This window comes from Dendropsophus ebraccatus, chromosome 4, assembly GCF_027789765.1.
Source record: "Dendropsophus ebraccatus isolate aDenEbr1 chromosome 4, aDenEbr1.pat, whole genome shotgun sequence".
Lineage (NCBI taxonomy): Eukaryota > Metazoa > Chordata > Amphibia > Anura > Hylidae > Dendropsophus > Dendropsophus ebraccatus.
The window spans coordinates 125,026,748-125,046,324 of record NC_091457.1 but is presented as its reverse complement, the minus strand read 5'-3'; the positions used below and the strand labels follow the sequence as shown (position 1 = coordinate 125,046,324).

The window sequence follows — 19,577 nt, the reverse complement described above, 5'->3', positions numbered from 1 at the left end:
TTTGAAAGATATAGTTAAGGTCCTATAACATCAAGCAGATACTGGCATTATTTGGCTGATTATCGACCATTAAGGCCGATAATCGTTTTGTGTGATAGAAGGCAACGATCGGCCGACATGAATGATGTTGGCTGATCATTGTCTTTCAACATGTTGAAAGACAAACAACTAAGATAACAACGATCTGCTGCCGTTTCTCTCGCACCCTGGGCTACCTCAATCTTTTCCAGACACAGGAAGTTAAATGGTGTGTGTTGGGGTTCGAAGACGTTGCCAAAACCGAACACTTTCATACAGTTCACTCAATGCTACTTGCAGCACCCAGTTCTCTTACTGCTTCTCCATGGGGAAAGCATATAAGCATATAATATATAAGCATATAAGCATAATAATGGTATCTGCTGCCTAGAGAGGTTATCCAGGATTATTGTTCTCTATACTGCGCCACTCCTGTTTCTAGTGGCAGCGGCATTCAGGTCATTAAAGTCAATCTGCATGCCAGGTACAAGTTATGGGCCGATGTAATAGTGTGTGTGTGTGTAAGAAGGGAACCATGTTTTTTTTTCTAATCCTGGATACGGTTCCCTGCAAGGACCTCATGAAGTAGACTGTTTTTCCATTGTACAGTTCTACAGTGTAACATAAGATGGCTAGTAATAGTGTTACTTTCCCATGGATTAATAGCATAAATCCTAGCATAGAATGAGGTAATTTAACTAATCCCTTTAAATAACAGACAAGCTATAGTGATTTGGACAGCAGCGCAGAAGCCGTCTTTCTCTTTTCATACTTGATTAGGTGGTTTTAGTAAGTGTTGTTCATAGGGATACATTTGTATAAGACTGTAAGAGGGGCCCCTGAGTAAAACACAGATGATGTAGTTAAACAAGTTGTTTTATTATACAGTGCCATGACCCTACATGCACTACCTACACAGTTGATCTAGGTATTAAACTTTGAAGGAGTTTCCACTACATTACCTGCCGTTATGGGTCTCTGAAAGGCCACTCTCTACCTCAACATGTCATACCAATGCACCAGGCACAGCTGTGTTTATGCCCACGATACTACTGTACTACCTCTAATGGCTGCAACATGCACATAGCCATTTTCTGTCAACCCTGCATACCCACCAAAGTAGACATCAGCCAAAGAAAAGAGAACCAGTAAATTGCAATGGAGGACAGCCAATAGCCTACACCAGGGATGGGGAACCTTTGGCCCTCCAGCTGTTGCAAAACTAGTTCCCCTCATGCCTGGACAGTCAAAGCTTTAGCATGATGGGAATTGTAGTTTAACAGCTTATCCATGTTTTCCCGGACTCCCTAATGTTGCATCCGACCTCTTCAGCCACCAGTATTCAAATGCCGAATGATCGGAATCGAGCATGGTCATGTTGTGCTCATCTCTAGTGCCATCACATTATAGTAATTGGCATGCTGTTTTTTTGTTTTTGTTTTTGTTTTTTTTTTAAATCCTTAAAGCAGCGGTTTAGGGAACATTTTCCTAGAACTATCAATAAGAAACACTGTTGCAGTATTACATGTTAAGGCTGGGTTCACACTATGTATATTTGAGGCTGTATTTGGTCCTCATGTCAGGTCCTCATAGCAACCAAAAGTGAGTGGATTGAAAACACAGAAAGGATCTGTTCACATAATGTTGTAATTGAGTGGATGGCCGCCATATAACGGTAAATAACTTCCATTATTTCAATACAACAGCCATTGTTTTAAAATAACAGCACATATTTGCCATTAAATGACGGCCATCCACTCAATTACAACATTATGTGAACAGAGCCTTTCTGTGTTTTCAATCCACTGCTTGTTTTGGTTGCTATACAGCCTCAAACATACAGCCTCAAATATACGTAGTGTGAACCCAGCCTTAAGTTGCACTTATTGTAATTTACATGCTTTGTTTCCCACTTAAGTGAATGATGAAAACTGCATCAAAACTGTACGCAATAGAGCGTAATATAATTTAATGAAAACACAGCATGCCCTTAATACCATATGGTTATCCAGTGCACTTTCTAAATGGGATTTTTTTAAGAATTAATGTAATTAATTTCTTAAGATCTGATCTGTCTCCTACAGTAGTTTATAGCAGAAACATGGCATATGAATCGCTATCCAGGGGACCACATCTGGGCATCTGATTTACTGTCATTAAGAATTAGTAATATGATACCGAACAGCATCATAGAGCACTATAATGATAATAGTTTGGTTCAGTATAACTATGGACAGTCCGGGTATTCTGCCCATTTTTCAACTACGTCAAACAAGCCATAATGTTCAAAGATATCTGCAACTAAGCGCAATACTTCTGATGGCAATATTTCTCATCCTCTTTAAGCTTGAGCTATATAGGCCCCATGAAATGGGAATTTGACAAATTGTACTAAGTACGTGTGCAACTTGTAGAAGTCTCTTCACACAGATTCTAGACTGTATTTACTGCTTAAGGCAACGCTGCTAAACACCGACTTGAAATGCATATTTATGAAGTTGCTTATTATGTGGTTAATTTTTTGCATTGGAGCCAATTCAGTTTGTCGAGATTTTCTCACTTTATTCCATATTTTGTAAACAGTAGAATATAAAAGTCCAAAGAGTGTGAAATTTTTTTATGGGCACTTTATGTACTCGCTGCATAATAAAGCTGTATAGCCCTTCTACCGATAATAATATTGGTCTCCATTTCAATTTCTCTCATGCAGTGCAGTGGATTACATTAGACATCAGTATGCATGTTTGCCGTGCAGCGTGACCTAAGCTAGTAAGCAAATAACTTGTTTTTCGAGTGTCTCCGCATCTTTTCAGTGCAAGCCATGGATGAACTTGGCACGCTGTTTATCAAATGCTTGCTTAGTATGCTAAAACTTGCAAATGCTCGGCACCGACGCGTCAGAGTATGTGATTACCGAGCCATTGAGGCTGGCACTACCGCTCCAAACACTGCCTGTTATCCACGCGTCGAGAGAATGTCATCATCGCGTTGGTTAAGCGTAATATATCTTGATTCAGTGCGGGGAAGAGCAAGCCAGCGCGTTTTATTCATTAGATAAATAATAGTGTACATTATGCTCATATATTATGAATCTGCCGCAGCCCTCCATAATGACCCAAAAAGTCAATATATTTTAATAATGTATGGTCGCGGAGTTGATTTGATCAGTTTTACTTGTTCTGTTGAATTCTAAATATGATTAGGTGGATGACCTCAAGGAAATGCAAGGTACTCAGCTGCCACACGTCTTCCTGAATCCTGTGTAGCTTCCCTCCAAGACGTTCTCTACCGACAGACAGAAACCTCGGGAGAGAGAGCAAAAAGCAGGGAAAATATTCATCATAAACATTGAATTTCCCTTGGTGAAGAGTCTGATACAGAACAGCATAGCAATATCTTCATTTATTCAATCATTCATAGCTTCAAACACTCTCCTACTAGAGTTAAAGACACCGTAACACGTTATTTCAGAATTTTTGGCTTTTATGAATTAGTTTTATGATTATATACAGTATTTATTATAATGTTTAAGACATTAAATTGGATTTTGCCATCAAGTGAAATTTCCCATCACTTTGTAATTGGTAATCGGTGGGGTTTGACCTCTGGGACCTCTTCCTGTCGTAGGAATGAACAAGACACAGCACTGGTGTACTGCTGCCTCTTCTAGTATTTTTCTTGTACAGCAATGCTCCCAGCCACACGGCTGTGTAGGGGTAAACAGTGAAGGTTGCACAATAGTATGGTAGGGCTAGATCCCCTTCGTTCTTATAGTCGGTAGGGGTTTGAGAAGTTGGACTCTCGACAAACCATAGTCATAGATTATTTTATATCTAAAATAATAGGGGAATATGACCCTATGACCTTGAATAATGGTCTCCCATCTTATAAAGTGATATTATATTGACATCATTAGAGAGGTTTTCATCTTTAGGGTTCTACCAATCTTGACCATGACAATCATACAGCTTTGTTTTAGCGTTGCATTTCCTGTACTGTTTTTCCTTTTGTGTGGCAGTCCTGCTGGCTAACCCATATGAAAAAAACTGCAGCATGGCCCTATTAAAGCTAGTGAGCTAGCTACATTTCCCTGCACATCTTTGTGGCTAGGGAAAACTTAGAGTGGAATGAAGAAATAAAACATTGCTGCATCCTTTTCTTCTCAAGACTGGGAACTCAGACCCCACCAATCATAAATGGGGTTCCTAACAATATTTTATTGCTCACTGAGATGAAAAAACCCATTTAACTTTCGTAGTGAATCTGTTGCCTATGGCAGAGTCACTTGCACCTTTTGCTCACCTTCCATCCTGTTGGATTTTCCACAACTCAGCTGAGTCTTTTTGCATAGTGATAGTTCTTTTATATTGAATGGGGACGATGTATTTTTAGGAAAGTTCAGTTAAGGATGGCACAAGTTTCCTATAGCCTTGACTTGATAATAACTGCAGTAATGTCTAAGAGGGAAGCTACAGCAGGATATCTAATAAAGTCCCTTTTACGCGGCTAGACCATCGAATAAATGAGTGTTCTTAGGGACACTCATTCCCAATAATTGGCTTGTGTAATCAGCCATCAAATGAGAAAACACTCCTTCATCCACGTATCACACCTTTTTTGTGGCCAATAAAATAGTTTTTATTGGCCGTACATTGCCCTATGTAAACAGGGCATGTGCAGCTTATAATGAAGTGAAGTTAATAAAGGGAAAGCCTACTACACACCACATGTAATTCAATACAATAGTTTGTTATTGCTCATTTAATGTTTGCGACAATCCAAAATCCACACTCAAGGTTCACTGCAATAGGTCATATGATCCAATGTTAGTTTGGTGTTGTAAGGGTTTGCAGACTTCTAAAAAATACCAGGAAATATGGTGGTTCAGTCACGCTATTGTACTGAATAAAACATGTAGTGCGCCATGGTCTCTTCCTCTGAGTACCATTTGACCCTCAGTACATGAGAGTGCACAGATGCATTTTACCATTATTTGAGCACAATGAAGTGAAGGGCCGCACGTATGATCTAGCCATAGTGTTGAGTGGACCTCAGCATGTGTCTCCCCTCAGCTACAGAAGTTAGGGCCCTATTCCACCGGACGATTATCGTTTGCATAATTAACGATTAACGATCTCAAACGACCGCTATTGCGAAAGACCTGAAAATGTTCACTCATTTCCATGGAACGATAATCGTTACTTATGATCGTAATTGCGACCGTTTTTATTCGCTATTTATTCGCTATTGCGTTCGTATCTATTGCGAACAACCGAACGACGTCTTATTCAATGCGAACGATTTGCGAACGAGCAACGATAAAAATAGGTCCAGGTCTTATAAAGCGATCAACGATTTCTCGTTCGGTCGTTAATCGTTAACTGCATTTTAACCGAATGATTATCATTTAGATTCGAACGGTTTAACGATAATCTGAACGATAATCGTCCGGTGGAATAGGGCCCTTAGATGCCATTTTAGGGAGTCCTGGAAAGCATGGAAACAGCCATAGGCAGTCTTAGACCAGCATCCAACTTCTGCAGCTTCCGGTAATTAAATGCTTATAGATCGTTATCGAACCTGATCAGTTTGACAGCTCCGTGCAACACACTCTCGCAGTCACTCGTGTCTGGTCAAAAGATGGATTGTGCCTTCTCAAGGCTTAGCACATAAGCGGCAATCAAAGTTATCTGCACCTTGGCTTAAAGGGGTTATCCAGGGCTACAAAAACATGGCCACTTTCCCCCTCTCTTGTCTCCAGATTGGGTGGGGTATGAAACTCCATTCCATTGAAGTAAGTGGAGCTTAATTGCAAACCACACCTGAACTGGAGACAAGAGCGAGACTAAAGTGGCCATGTTTTTGTAGCGCTGGTCAACCATTTTAAAGGGCCCTTGGTTATATTCAGCCCCCCAAAAAATTTAATGCATTTGGAGAATACTCGACAGCTCGCATGTCGTTTTTTTTGGGGGAGTGCATAACAAACACCAGTTTTTGCAATTGGCAAAATAAAATCTATAAAACAACAGTCTGATATAGCTTTAAAATTCAAGGCTCATTTTGCTTATAAAAAAAAATGCGTATTTTTAGCCTCGAAATACACTGTGTGAAAATAGCCGAATAGTAGAAAAGTGTTTACGACCCCTCCATTAATCACCCCTTTCCTCCCGCCTAGCTTAGTCCAGTCTTTGCCTCCTCATCCATACAGCGTTGGCTTACACTAGGCTGAAGAGATTGGAGATAGAGCTGGGTTACGGAAATGCTCCTTAATAAATTCATTTAGTCGTAACTAAAGAAAACAGGAAAAGATATTTTCTGATATAGTCAGGCAGATGAATATAGATTATACTTAAATAATTTGTCTCCTCTAAATCAGAAAAAAAAAATCCAACATCCATTGAATTCAGGGCCTCCACACATTGTAGGAGACGGAGGCATGGAAGCGTAGGGACAGATTGTGAGGCGCGGAGATTGCTGTGACTCCTGTTTGCAGGAGCCGATCATTTGTGAAAGTGATGTTTTTAATGCATAAGCCTGAATCTCATTTCTTACTGTCTGACAACCAGAGCATATAAAAGGGTTTGCCGGGGGGCAGGAGAAGGTCCCAAAGTCTGATTCATTCATTCTTGTGGTCAGGATCAGATTGAGTTGTAGTCCTTTGCCATTTATCACCTTGTCATTTAGAATTGATGTATTTGAGTAATAAAATTTGAAGACCAGATGCTTGTTCGAGGAAGGAGCAAATGAAGGGAAGCTTAACTTCAGAAGATTTCTGCATCCAGCCGAGGGTATAATGTCTCACTACTTGACTTTTTTAATAATGTGTGTACCTAAAGCACAAATGCCCCTTCCCCCAGTATAAGATTACAGCTGTGATTGCTTAGACTACTTATTTTTCTTGTATTATATAACAGAATACTGAGGTACTATATTTAGTAGCTACAAGGCATATCATTATCTTAGTCAATATGTGACATCGCTTTCATCTAAAGACTCATCCACACCTGTAGTTGACATAATTAATACCTATATTTAGCCGTTCATATCTACGCTACGTTTCAACATGAGCACTGGAACCATTGACCACACACAGTGTAATTTAAGGTCAAGACGAGATTCATCCTATCAGTAGGTGTTTACACCCAAAAGAAAATTCATTTTTAAAAATAGTTATTAGTTGTGTCTGTTAAGTTGGACCAAACAACCCCCTGTGGTTACTTCTCTACCAACTGTAGAACCACCACACCATATTTTTCTTTCTCATTATTTGTATGAGTACCTATAGGCTAAGATTTACTGAAATGTTCTAATTCTTAGATGGTGTAAACATAGACTAGACCAGGAATGGAGAACCTTTGGCCTTAGCTTCGGCTGTGCAGGTGTAATAGGAATTGTAGTTTTGTAACAACTACAGGCCCCATGGTTCCCCGTCCCTGAACTACACAGTCTAAAGTGTATCAGGGGTTTTGGTGATTCTTAGACTTTCTAGTCTAAGTTTTTAGACCAACCATTAGTTGGCTTAAACTGTGCCCAAATGTTGCACCAGAATTTTGTCACACTTTTGAGGCTCTAGTACATCTTGAGGTGATACTGTCACCCTCTACTGTTTGGTTCTCCACACTGTCCACAGGCGTAGATGCTGCACACTTGATACAGTGTATATATGTATGTGTGTGTCTGTATATATATATATATATATATATATATATATATATATATATATATATATAATATATATATATATATATATATATTCTGTCTCTCTGTCTTCTTTCTTCTCTAAAATCACTTAATTTCATCATTAAACAGTGTCACCTAGACGGGGATTCACCGCAGATGGGCATTTTCCCCAGCAGAGAGATGGGGACCAACTGCCGTGAAGCACCGCCTAGGTGACGCTGTCCACCAATGAAATGAGGCGAGAGTATACCTCTAAGCTATACATAACTTTGTCATTGCCCCCTTACCATTCGCAGACACCCTTTTTTTGGGGGGGGGCTCAAGACACTTGTTTGAATGCTTACGTCTTTCCATTGAACGTTGTAACTTTCTCACTCAGATTGATATATAGCTAAATGTACATTTTGATGTTCTGGTAATTCAGTTACAGAGAATAACCGTGTATTTTGTCTTCTAGTCTGCAGCTCCCCGCCGGTCAGCATGACAGTGCAACCAGTAAACAAGACGGCTTTAGTTGTTTCTTGGAAGAAGCCAGCCTTTGTTTACCACCCTCCAATCATGAACTACATGGTATCTTACAGCTGGACCAAAAATGATGAAGAGAAGGAGAAAACCTACATTAAAGACAACGACAGTGAAAAAGAACTGGTAATGTCGTCATCCTGTGCAGTCACATTGTTATGTTGTGGGGCGGTGTTCTGCTTTATGTAACAAAATATAGTATCTGCTCACTTCAAGGGTGTCATTCCATATCAGAGCATCAGAGCAGAGCATCATAGCAGAGGCCATATACAAGAGGGTGCATGGGTCAGCTGATGGCCAAGCCTGAAGGAATCAACAATTCGGAATACCATTACAATTAAAATCTTACTTTATTTGATAACATAACTAAAACATAGCTGTTTATTAGCATGATCTCTTGTTGATACGCTGGTCACAGGGCATTATGCTGCTGGGATCATCAGCAATGTGTGTGAACATAGTAGCAAGTGCCCAGTTTACCTGCAGTGCCTCCCCAGGGGAAACCAGGAATTACACAATTCTGATTGAAATCAAAGAACTGTACAAACGATGTTTGGACATGCTCTGTCCTCCAGAACAAGGAGACTCTTTGTAGCTGATCTCTGCTTAGGTTGGGACTTACAGACACAACAGGAAGGGAACCTGTCAGAAGTCATTTAGGCGGTCCCTTATGGGTTCTGCCTGCGTCTTTAGGCTTGATTGATAAGTATCTCCCTATATTCAGACAGGCAGAGGTCAATCAGTCTAGACTAGTGGGACTCAGAGAGGCCATTGGGGACTGTATCAGTTACTCATGATTCAGACCTCATGAAAGTGGTGACAGGTTAAAGTGTCTTCCTGGGTTCCCCATATCCGATAATCATACTCAGTTCCCTTAAAATGACACCATCCAAAAGAATGAACCAAACATTGGGGTCACATACAAAAAGTCTTAACAATTTTACATTTGTGAATTGTTGACGTACAGTTTTGAGTACGTGCAAGGTTTGTGGTGGTAGTATTGGAGTTAAAGAAAATGGCTTATAGATTTCTTTTGTATGAAGTGGTTTCTTAGGACTCAATACTGTATATCTGGAGATTTATCTGAGTTTCAGGACATCCTCAACACTATCTGGTGTGGTAGGAAAACACTGGGTAAGCTGGTGCCAGAACCCATCCTTTTCTTACCAATTGTCTCTTTCCTGGAATTTGAAGAGTCATTTGTAATGTTGGACTGGTTCAAATGTTAAAAAACCCTGCAAGGCATGTTCCCCTGTCTGGCTCTACACTTGAAATTGCAAAACATTAAAAAAAAATAAAAAATAAAATAAAATTCCATCAATTGGGGTATTAGGTGGACATATATGAACCCCCATCTTACTTGTACAGACATCTATTGGCATTTGCTGTAAAACATTGTTATATGGAAATTTCAATTTGAGCCACCTATTTCTATTTATATCACCTCTTTAAATCCACTCTATTAAGATGTTAAGATGTTTTACACTTCAAGGAACCTATATGCTAAGTATATAAGTATATTAGAGCCATATCTGACATTTGGCTGCCAGACCATCAGTCAGGTTAACCGTCTTTTTTTTTTGAGAAATCAGACTCTTATAAATGAGAGACCAATGGTTATCAGTGTGTGGGTGAGGGAAGACCCTAGTAGCTTAAAGGGTTAAGGAAAGATTTGACCAGTCAGAGGAAAAAATTACTTAGCCGAATTGCTTTTAAATGCAAATATTATTTCAGCTCTGCACTATTTTAGGATTTCCCTTTTTCAGCATTCTCGTCTTTTAAACCAGCGCACATTTCTTTGCCCTTGCAAGGAATCAAAGTAACACTTCCAGGTTTCAGAGCGCTTCATTTAATGTTAATCTGAACCGGCTGGTAACATAACGAAATCTGGAATTGTGTATGTACATGAAAAATGCTGGCGCCTACAATACATCTCCTAATGACTTTTTTTTTTCTTATTTTATTTCTGAATGTGCCGTCCTCTGGGCCTGCTCCATAACTTATACAATAACACTCCCAGATAAGGATTACTTTCCTTCATTTCCATTTATATTTTCTGTTCCCCCACTAGACATTGTTATCTGGGTCACGTAGGGAAGTGCTATGGTTCAGAGAATAGAGAAGGAATCAATTGAACGATGCACAAGGTTACAATGTTCCAGGATGATTTTCTTTGTTACAATTACATTATCATAAGGGACGTCAGCCGGGGTGTGGGGGGTGGTGGGGGGACTGAGAGTGCAATAATTAGTAAGAGCAACCTGTCCTGAGAATAGAGTTCAGATCACTGTCAAGTCACCACTATCTATGGATGTAGGGAACTGGGTATTCATTATGCAAAATTAATTGAAAATCTGGAGCGTTTCATCTTCCGAGCTATAGGCGATATGGAGTTAGTTGTAACACTAAGTTATATAGTATGAGGTTTAAGAAAGTCTGACAGATAGTAAGCATAGGCAGCAATGAGCTAACACCAGAGGTTGTCTCGCGACTACGCCACATATTTGTGACTGAATCTCCATAATTTGTATACATGTATAGCCCTGAGAAATTACTCTGACCCATTGACTTCTCCATCCTTCTACCATGTGGCTCCTATGTTCTTCTCGATACATAAGCTGGACTTCATCTTGCCCCCATGGGACTGTCAAGCAGAACAAAGCAGTGGGATCTTATGGGTCAGCAGGTGTCTCCCTACCTCACATAGCCGGACTGCTTCCCTCCACCATCTTTCATTGTACCAGTATACCAGCTGCATTCCTTTCCTGTACTTACCCATCCTTTTTTTTATTATTATTATTTATTTTTAAAGCGTCCTTGATTCCAGAGCGCTTTACTGTGGTATTACTTTCTATCCACTGTTCTGAAAAAATCCCATACCATAATATTGGTGATAAAGATGAAAGGTAGTGCAGGGCTTAGCCTCATGTCTCATCTTATTTAGATGCATGGTCCTGCTGCCTCCTGTGCCTGCAGTCACCTGGGGACAGCATATTGCTCCACTAGTATCATGCAGCGCTGCCTCATTGTCTGCTGCCTCCCATCATTTCTCGACACTCAATGTAGTGCGTGTTGCATCGCTGAAGGTGTTGCTGCTTCCCACGCATAACAAGCAATATTACACAAAAATATACATGCATACATACCTTTTGTAAGTGAACAATAATCATATAGTATCATGCATTCATTTTCCTACTGTGAATCAATTTCCAAAATCCATTATATGTATGTATGTGTGTGTGTGTGTGTGTGTGTGTGTGTGTGTGTGTATATATATATATATATATATATATATATATATAATATATATATATTATTATTATTTTTTTAATTTTTTTTTTGTGTGTGAATGTATTAATATCATTCAGGACGTTTATTATATCAAGCAAATGATAAGCAGATTAGAATATATGTAAGTATTCAGGACTTTAGGGCAGGATTCCAACTCTTTTCTCTGCCAGAAAGAAATTAGATTTTTATTTTCCTTCATTTCTCACTTTCCCCTGGCTAGGGACGAGAGTCTTGGATGATAAGGGGGGAGGTGAAGTAAGAGACGGAGAAAAGAGAAGGATGGATTATATTAAAGCCAGTAGTGGTGAGGGGTACTGCTTGTGGCTTTTAGTATATAGTAACTGAGTTTAGTTTTTTTTTTTCACACTGTCTTTTTAACACATCAGTTCTGTGTTGGCAAAGACATCAGAGGAGAAGGATTTAGGGGTGGTGATTTCTGACAGCCTTAAAATCACCGGAGTCACCAGTGCAACCAGGCGGTAGGGAAAGCAAATTGTCTGCTGGGCTGTAAAGCTAGAGGTATAACCAGTAGGAAGAGGGAGATTGTGATCCCGCTGTATAGAGCTCTGGTGAGACCACATCTGGAATACTGTGTCCAGTTCTGGAGACCTAAAAAAGAACATTGATAAAATAGGGGTCCAAAGACGGGCCACAAAAATATTAGAGGGTGTCAGGCATAAAACATATCAGGAAAGACTTACGGATTTGAATCTGTATAGTCTGGAAGAAAGAAGGGAAAGGGGGACATGAAACCTTGAAATATGTTAAAGGACTAAATAAGGTTCAGGAGGGAAGTGTTTTTAGTAAAAAAAAAAAAAAAAAAAAAAGACTGAGCTCAAGAACAAGAGGACACAGTGAGAGGTTACTTGGGGGAAAGATCAGAAGCAATGTGAGAGAATATTACTTTACTTAAAAAGTAGTAGATGCTTGGAACAAACTTCCAGCAGGTGTGGTAGGTAAATCTACAATAACTGAATGTAAACCTGCCTGGGATAAACATCTATCTATCCTAAAATTATAAGAAAGAAAATACTAAAAGGGCAGACTAGATGGGCCCCGTGGTGTTTTTCTGCCGACAATCTTCTTTGTTGCTATGTTTCTGTGTCTTGCAGTATTGTGTCTGAGCTATACAAAGAGATAATCCATCAATATATACATTTGATGTATAGCTCTGACAGATGCTTTTTACTGGATGTCATACTTGCATACCATGTGTTTGTTTTTTTTCTTCTAGTATAGTAAATCCTGTCTTAAGCCATGAAAAAGAAGGCACTCTTTTGGCTTCCTTTGAGTAATTGGGGGGGTTGAAATGTTCACCATAGATGTCAGGAGACTTCTCCTGCACCCATGCAAAACCAACAGGCAGTACGAATAGAACCTAAAACTAGGTGCTTCCTTTGTACGAAAAGCAGCTGGGGATGGTGGACCCTCACAGTCAATGAGATCCCTCCATTATGCTTTTAGATGCTGAGAATAGGAGAAGCATATGGTGGGCTATGCCATCTGCACATGCACTTCTTTAGAAGAAGACTACTGAAATAAACAGGGAGTCCACCACTGGCCTTCCATTTGCAAAAATCTCTTAAACCATTTATTGTCTGAAATTACATATATGTAGGAAGGTTAATATTTCTGTGGCTACCCTATAAGGTCCATTGCAAACTATTTTTAGTTTTCCAAGAAATCCCAATAAATTAAAACTTGAACTCGAGATGACTGACCCCACAACCCTAACACTATGATGTATTGTAGATTATATAGAAAAACACGTTAACAATTGGAGTAGGGTGATATGACATCTTAAGAATAAGTCAGATTAAGTGGACACAGTATTTCCAAAGCTGCTATTTTTTATGTGTAATAATATTAGAGGTTTATTACCCTTTCTGGGAAACTGATCTCTTGGCCATACACTGCATATGATAACCCTCCTAAATTCAGAATTATTCTTTGGCACACAGTCATCAGTTTCAGGATGATTACTCCTAACCGTGTTTTACAGCTATGGGCTATGTTCACTCACAATATTTCACTTAGTATTTTGGACAGTATTTTTTTTTTTTTTACCAAAACCAGAGGTGGATTGAAAACAAAGAAACTGCAAATCTTTCCCTTATTATTTTTTCCTCTGTTGATTGCACTCCTGATTTTGGCTACTAATATTGCCCGAAAAATATTGGCCAAAATACTATGTGTGACTATCGCCATGGACAGGTTTTCTTTAAAGGGGTTATCCAGTGCTACAAAAAACATGGCCACTTTTCCCCCTCTCTCCTGTCTCTAGTTCAGGTGTGGTTTGCAATTAAGCTCCATTTACTTCAATGGAACTGAGTTTGAAACCCCACCCAATCTGGAGACAAGAGAGGGGAAAAGTGGCCATGTTTTTGTAGCACCGGATAACCCCTTTAAGACCAGGCAGACTAAGAAACTATGTGCAATACAATGGTGTTATTCATTGAAGGGCCTGGATAATATAACGCCACACTGTATATGCAAGATGCTGGAAATGGGTCATTAATACATAGATTTCTGTGTGTAAAGACGGAATATTTCCCCTTAACATGACCTCTGGTCTATAAAGTCCAAACTAGATGAACATCATACACCATGAACAGAATATTATCACTAGAGACTATGTTCGGTCCAGTAAACCAAATGGGCAAGCCTTTGGGTATTGGGCCTTGTGTTTGCATACCTCTCTGCTGGTATGCCAATGTATACAGTGTACATAGGCTGCTGAATATGAAAGGGACCTTACTATTGAATGCTCTAGGCCCCATTTATAGGTGGTCTAACTGACCATCGCATTCAGCACATTTTTTCCAGGTACTCCTAAAGCATGTATTAAACTCTACTCCTATTCTCTCTTTCCTAAAGCATGTAGCGGTAGTATCCCAATATGCAGTGGGTGATATAGATGGGAAATTATGAAGATTGTTATATTAGTATAGGAAAGACTTTAATGGTTGGTTATTTAGTTGTACTTTTTAGGTCTTCCACCCTTTATGGCTTCTGATGTCACTTTTATGAAGAGCTGGAAATTTGTTAGTCGTAGCTGACAGACTTCCTGTGAAGATTACCCCTCAACCAATTTGTTTTTTGAACTTCCATCTTTACTAGAATACTTTTACACTTTTTGCTTTTACTGTGTTTGTGTTTTGTTTTCTTGTAGTTTTTCTTTTTTCTTCAAAGTCCCTATAAATAGTCTCTAGAATGTCATAGCAACTTCATTGTTCAGCCCTTGTATAGTACATTGTGGTAAAGTCAAGTAACATGGGGAGTCTAGGGACAAATAGCTCTCAGTCTTAAGCCGAGGCGTTGACTTTTTTTTTTTTTGCCCGGTAACAAAGGACATTTCAATGTTCAGCTTGAAAAGTAAATTGAGGTAGAGAGGGGTGTGCTCTGCGCTGATTATTTATGGGGGCTACTTATGATATCGCCTTTGGCTTGGGCATGTAGCACAGACACTTCATCGGTTTTATTGCTCCATAAAAAAGGCATAAAAGCCAGAGAGACAAACAAGTGAAAAATACATAGATTCCAACTGATCTATCATTTTATTGGCCGCATAAATATTTTCCGACATTTCTTTGTGAAGGCGAGCATTATTGAGCTCTTAAAATTGCTTTTTTAATGACATCCATGACAGTTTTAAATTAATACCTAGTAGTGTATTTAGGGACTTGGAGCTTTTTGGGCGAGTGTTTTAGAGATTGTGATATGAATATAGAAATATCGTACAGTACAGTAGAAAACTGTGAATGTTCCTAGCTGTTGTTGTCTGGCTTTGTTCATGACTGTAAAGTCATATCATAGTTAATAAACCATGTGACTATGTTTGTTTTTTCTATGCAGAATGTCACCATTAACCACGTCTCGCCCGATATCCTATACCTGTTCAGAGTGCAGGCGGTGTGTCGCAACGACATGCGCAGTGACTTCAGCCAAACAATGCTTTTTCAAGGTAAGATGCCTTTCCTCTTTGGATAATGGTTACATTTATGGACATATTTAATCTCTATGAGTAGCCAGCAGCTGGGGCTAAAGTAATACCCCATTGTCCAAGTCTTTTTTTTTTTTTTTTTTTAATTATGTTATTTAGTAAAAGGCCATGTTTATTGGTCCCTGACGAGACTATTCACTGTGTGAATTATGGTGGTTTGAAAATCTTAGTTGAAAATCTTTACTAGAGATGAGCACAACTGCGGCATGCTTGAGTCCGTTCATTGGGCAGTTGAATACCGGTGGCTAAAGAAGTTGGATGCAGCCGTAAGATGTCTGGAAAAACATGGCCTATGGTTGTAGGCTTGAAAGGCGAAACAATCAGATTTCGAGCATGCTAGAGTTGCACTCATCTCTATACTTTACATGACTTAAGAGTCAGCATTTTCCCCCAGAGAAACAGATCCACATTCGACCATGAGTTTGATATAGATATGCATACAGAAAAAGAAGACATATATATATATATATATATATATATATATATATATATATATATATATGTATATATATATATATATATATATATATATATATATATATATATATATATAATTAATATCCCTTTTAAACATGTATTTATTTCTGGTTTCCCTTTAAGAATTTTATTTTTATATTCAATAAAATTTTTATATCATATGTATATATTTTTTTATATTCTTTGGTATGCCATTTATTCTAGAATTATTATCACTTGTTGTTGTTGGAATCTATTGTCATCTCTAAATCATTCAATTAATTTCCAGTTTTACGGTAACAGCTTTACGGTACTCTAAAAATGAGCTGTCAGAAATCCAATAGGCGTGTTGTGCTTTGTAATTAAGATATGCAAAATAATTTAACTCTTTGACAACTGGCGTGAGGTTCATGGCAGCTGTTGGATTGGCAGATGCCCGTAACAGAAATGACAAGCCGGGCTTTGTTACTCCAAAAAACAAAAATTAGGCAAATATTTACTGGGCACTTTGCAGAGTGTAAAAAAGTTGATGTTTTCATGGATGGTAAAGCTGAAAATTAATCTGGATAGACACTGCCTGCTGACAGCCCCTACAGAGGAGTAATGGAGCGAGAGCTGCTGAACTTGCAAGTCTTCACATAAGATCCTAAATCAATCTGTTAAGCTTAATTAGTGCATCTGTTGTTGGCTCTAGAGAGGCCCAGAGCTAGAGAACGTTACTTACCCCATGCATCAGAACTTTCGTTACCGGTGACCCAACCAGAGTTGAGAACATGGGTATCGCTCACTTGTGAGGATGCCCATTAATATACCAGCTCATCAGGTGGGAGGACTGGAAATATCACTGGAAAACCTTCAGATTTACAGAATTTAAATAAAATAGTTCTTAGATTGAACAAATATCTTTATTAAAAATAAGACCTATGCATTTATTTCCAATAATTTAAAGGAATTTGCTCCCAAATCTTGTTGCCTGAATCCTAATTCATATGAATTCTTAAGGTGGTCAATATACGTTCAGCTTTGTTTTCACTTTTTGACATCTGCTTTGTACCTTGGAGAGGGTGTAAAGCAAGTGGTCACATGACCACCACGATGCTCTGAGAACTACATTTCCCATAGTGCTTCTGTCTGCACGGTCTATACCCACAAATTTGTTGTACTGTAATTGGGCAGGCAGAATCAGAATTTTTCAGGTGCCCACAGTCTTAATTTTTTCTTATACTACACAAGTGGGGAAACATAGTGATTGACCAAATCCATGGTTTGCATCTATACATGTCTGACCACTGATAGTATGAAAGGCAGGTGTCACACAGTGCAGTTTGTGAACCAAAACCAAAAGTGGATTCAAAGTAATAGGACAATTAAAAGAAAAGCTTCTATGTATCCTACCTGTCAGATCCACTTCTGACCTTGACTCAAAAACTGCAATGCCTGTTTTAAAAAAAACTGCTATGTGTGAATCCAGGCTCATGGGGTGAGCAGGAAACACAGTAGAACTGCTGACAGGGTGATGGTATGTAAACTTGTAAATGTTGAATTTTATTTAATTATTTCCAGTATGTAAGGGTGCGTTCACACATTCAGGTTTTAATTGCAATTCAGGAATAGATCATAAATGTTGGACTTTTACAAAGGAGGCAATGTGATTTCTTTGTTCAGAGCCATCTTTGGCTTTGCATTGCGTAATTGAAATTAAAAACCTGAACGTGTGAACGCAGCCTAAGGCCCTATTCACATGTCCGCAATTCTGTCCGCAATTGCAGATCTGCAGTTACGGACAGAAAATAGGATTGATGTATTTCAATGGCCTAATTCACACATCCATAGTTGTGTACAGGGCTGTGATCTGTACCGCAAAAAAAGACAGTCCCTTGTGCAGACTGAAATTCCTCCACAGACACACCAATAGGACCCTATGGGATCAGTATTCCTGTGAATAGGATCTGCAAATAGTGACAAGATTATTATTAACCGCACTTTTTCTTTTTTGCGGATCAGCAAAAAATACGGATGTAATTCGGATGGAAATTTGCGGATTGCTACTAAAAGTAGTGGCCTCAAATTAGCAGAGTGAAAAATATACTGACATGTGAATAGGCCCTTACTCTGGATTGTTTATAATGTTCCTGGACAAACCCTTTTAAGTGCAACTAGAAAAGTTTTTTATTTATGTGCAAACCCCAGTAAAATCACAAAATTAAAGTGTTACCTTTGGGGAGAGAGAAAAAACAAAACAAAATAGTGTTTGTTTGTTTTTTACCCATAGAAACAATTTTATTTGTGCTATTTAACTCGACTATATTTCTTAAAAAACTAAGGATAACTTCATTCAAATCTCATTGACAAACTTGCTTTTTAAAGGGTTTAAAGGGCTACTCCAGCAGAGAAAAAAATTAAAATAACGTGCCAAAAAAGGCTTCTATTTAAAAATAGTCTTCCAGTCTTCCAATACTTATCAGCTGCTATATGTCCTGCATGTATATTCTTTACAGTCTGGAGAACAGGAGAGTTTTTCTATAGAAATTTGCTGCTGCTCTGGGCAGTTTCTGTCATGGACATGGGTGGCAGCGAAGAGCACTGTGTCAGACTGGAAAGAATACACCACTTCTTGCAGGACGTACAGCAGCTGATAAGTACTGAAAGAATGGAGAATTTTAAATACAAGTAAATTACAAATCTCTGGCACTTTCTGACACCAGATTATTTGAAATATTTCTTTTGCTGGAGTAACCCTTAAACAAATGGCTGTTTTTTTCCAGAAAAGGGACTAATCTGTCAATGGGATAAGTCTTCAGTTGAGATGAGCGCAACTCAATCATGCTCGTGTACGATTGTTCAACGCTTGAATGCCGATGGCTGAAAAAGTTGGATGCAGCCCTAGGGCCTATGTCTATATCCATGATTTCCCGGACCCCTAGGACTACATTCAACTTCCTCAGCTACTGGTATTCACATGCCGAACTATCAAACTCGAGCATGCTGGAGTTGCTTTCATCTCTAGTCTGCAGTACTGCTCAGAATCCATGGCCAACAGGGGTGCTGAATCTGGAAGAAAGCAACCATGTTTTTGTCATTTTAACCTATTCAGATTATTAGTAGCTGAAATATCAGACCTCCTGACCAATATGGGGGCACCCTAACAATTGTACTGTGCCTAAATCAGGTGGTAGTACTTTTTGAACACAAAAATATTTAAATGGGTCTTTATGGGGGCTAGGGGGGGCACTGTAGGGGCCTATAAAAAAAATCAATTCACTGACAGCAAATTAAGTGGCATAATGGGATTATACAATGATAAGTCTTTTTACATCATTCTGACAAATCTATGGAGGCAAAAGCTGCATCACGATAAAGGCAAATTCTGCTGCTTACGCCTGTGCGTATCTGTCTGTGTGCCGTGGGATTTACAGCTGACTTTGCCACAGTTATTCCGTCTCCTGTGTCATTGGAAGCTAATATCATTGTGTGTCGTTTTTTTTTTTTTTTTGTTCTGTGTCCTTCACTCCAGCCACAAACCTTCAGCAATGTTTAGCTACAGAACACGGCTCTTTTGTTAGACGCAGTCAGATGCTTCTCATAATAGAAAATCATGTGTACAGCC

General features: G+C 38.9%; 1 protein-coding gene across 3 annotated transcripts in view; it reads left to right on the top strand.

Moving 5' to 3' along the window:
- The window catches only part of PTPRG (protein tyrosine phosphatase receptor type G), a 403,269-nt gene that overhangs the window by 281,788 nt on the left and 101,904 nt on the right, over positions 1-19,577 (top strand). For all 3 annotated transcript variants that reach the window (XM_069966943.1, XM_069966945.1, XM_069966944.1), the window contains exons 9-10: positions 8,156-8,346; positions 15,367-15,475. In XM_069966943.1, coding sequence (XP_069823044.1) covers positions 8,156-8,346; positions 15,367-15,475 — 300 coding nt within the window. The remainder of the gene's footprint in view (positions 1-8,155; positions 8,347-15,366; positions 15,476-19,577) is intronic.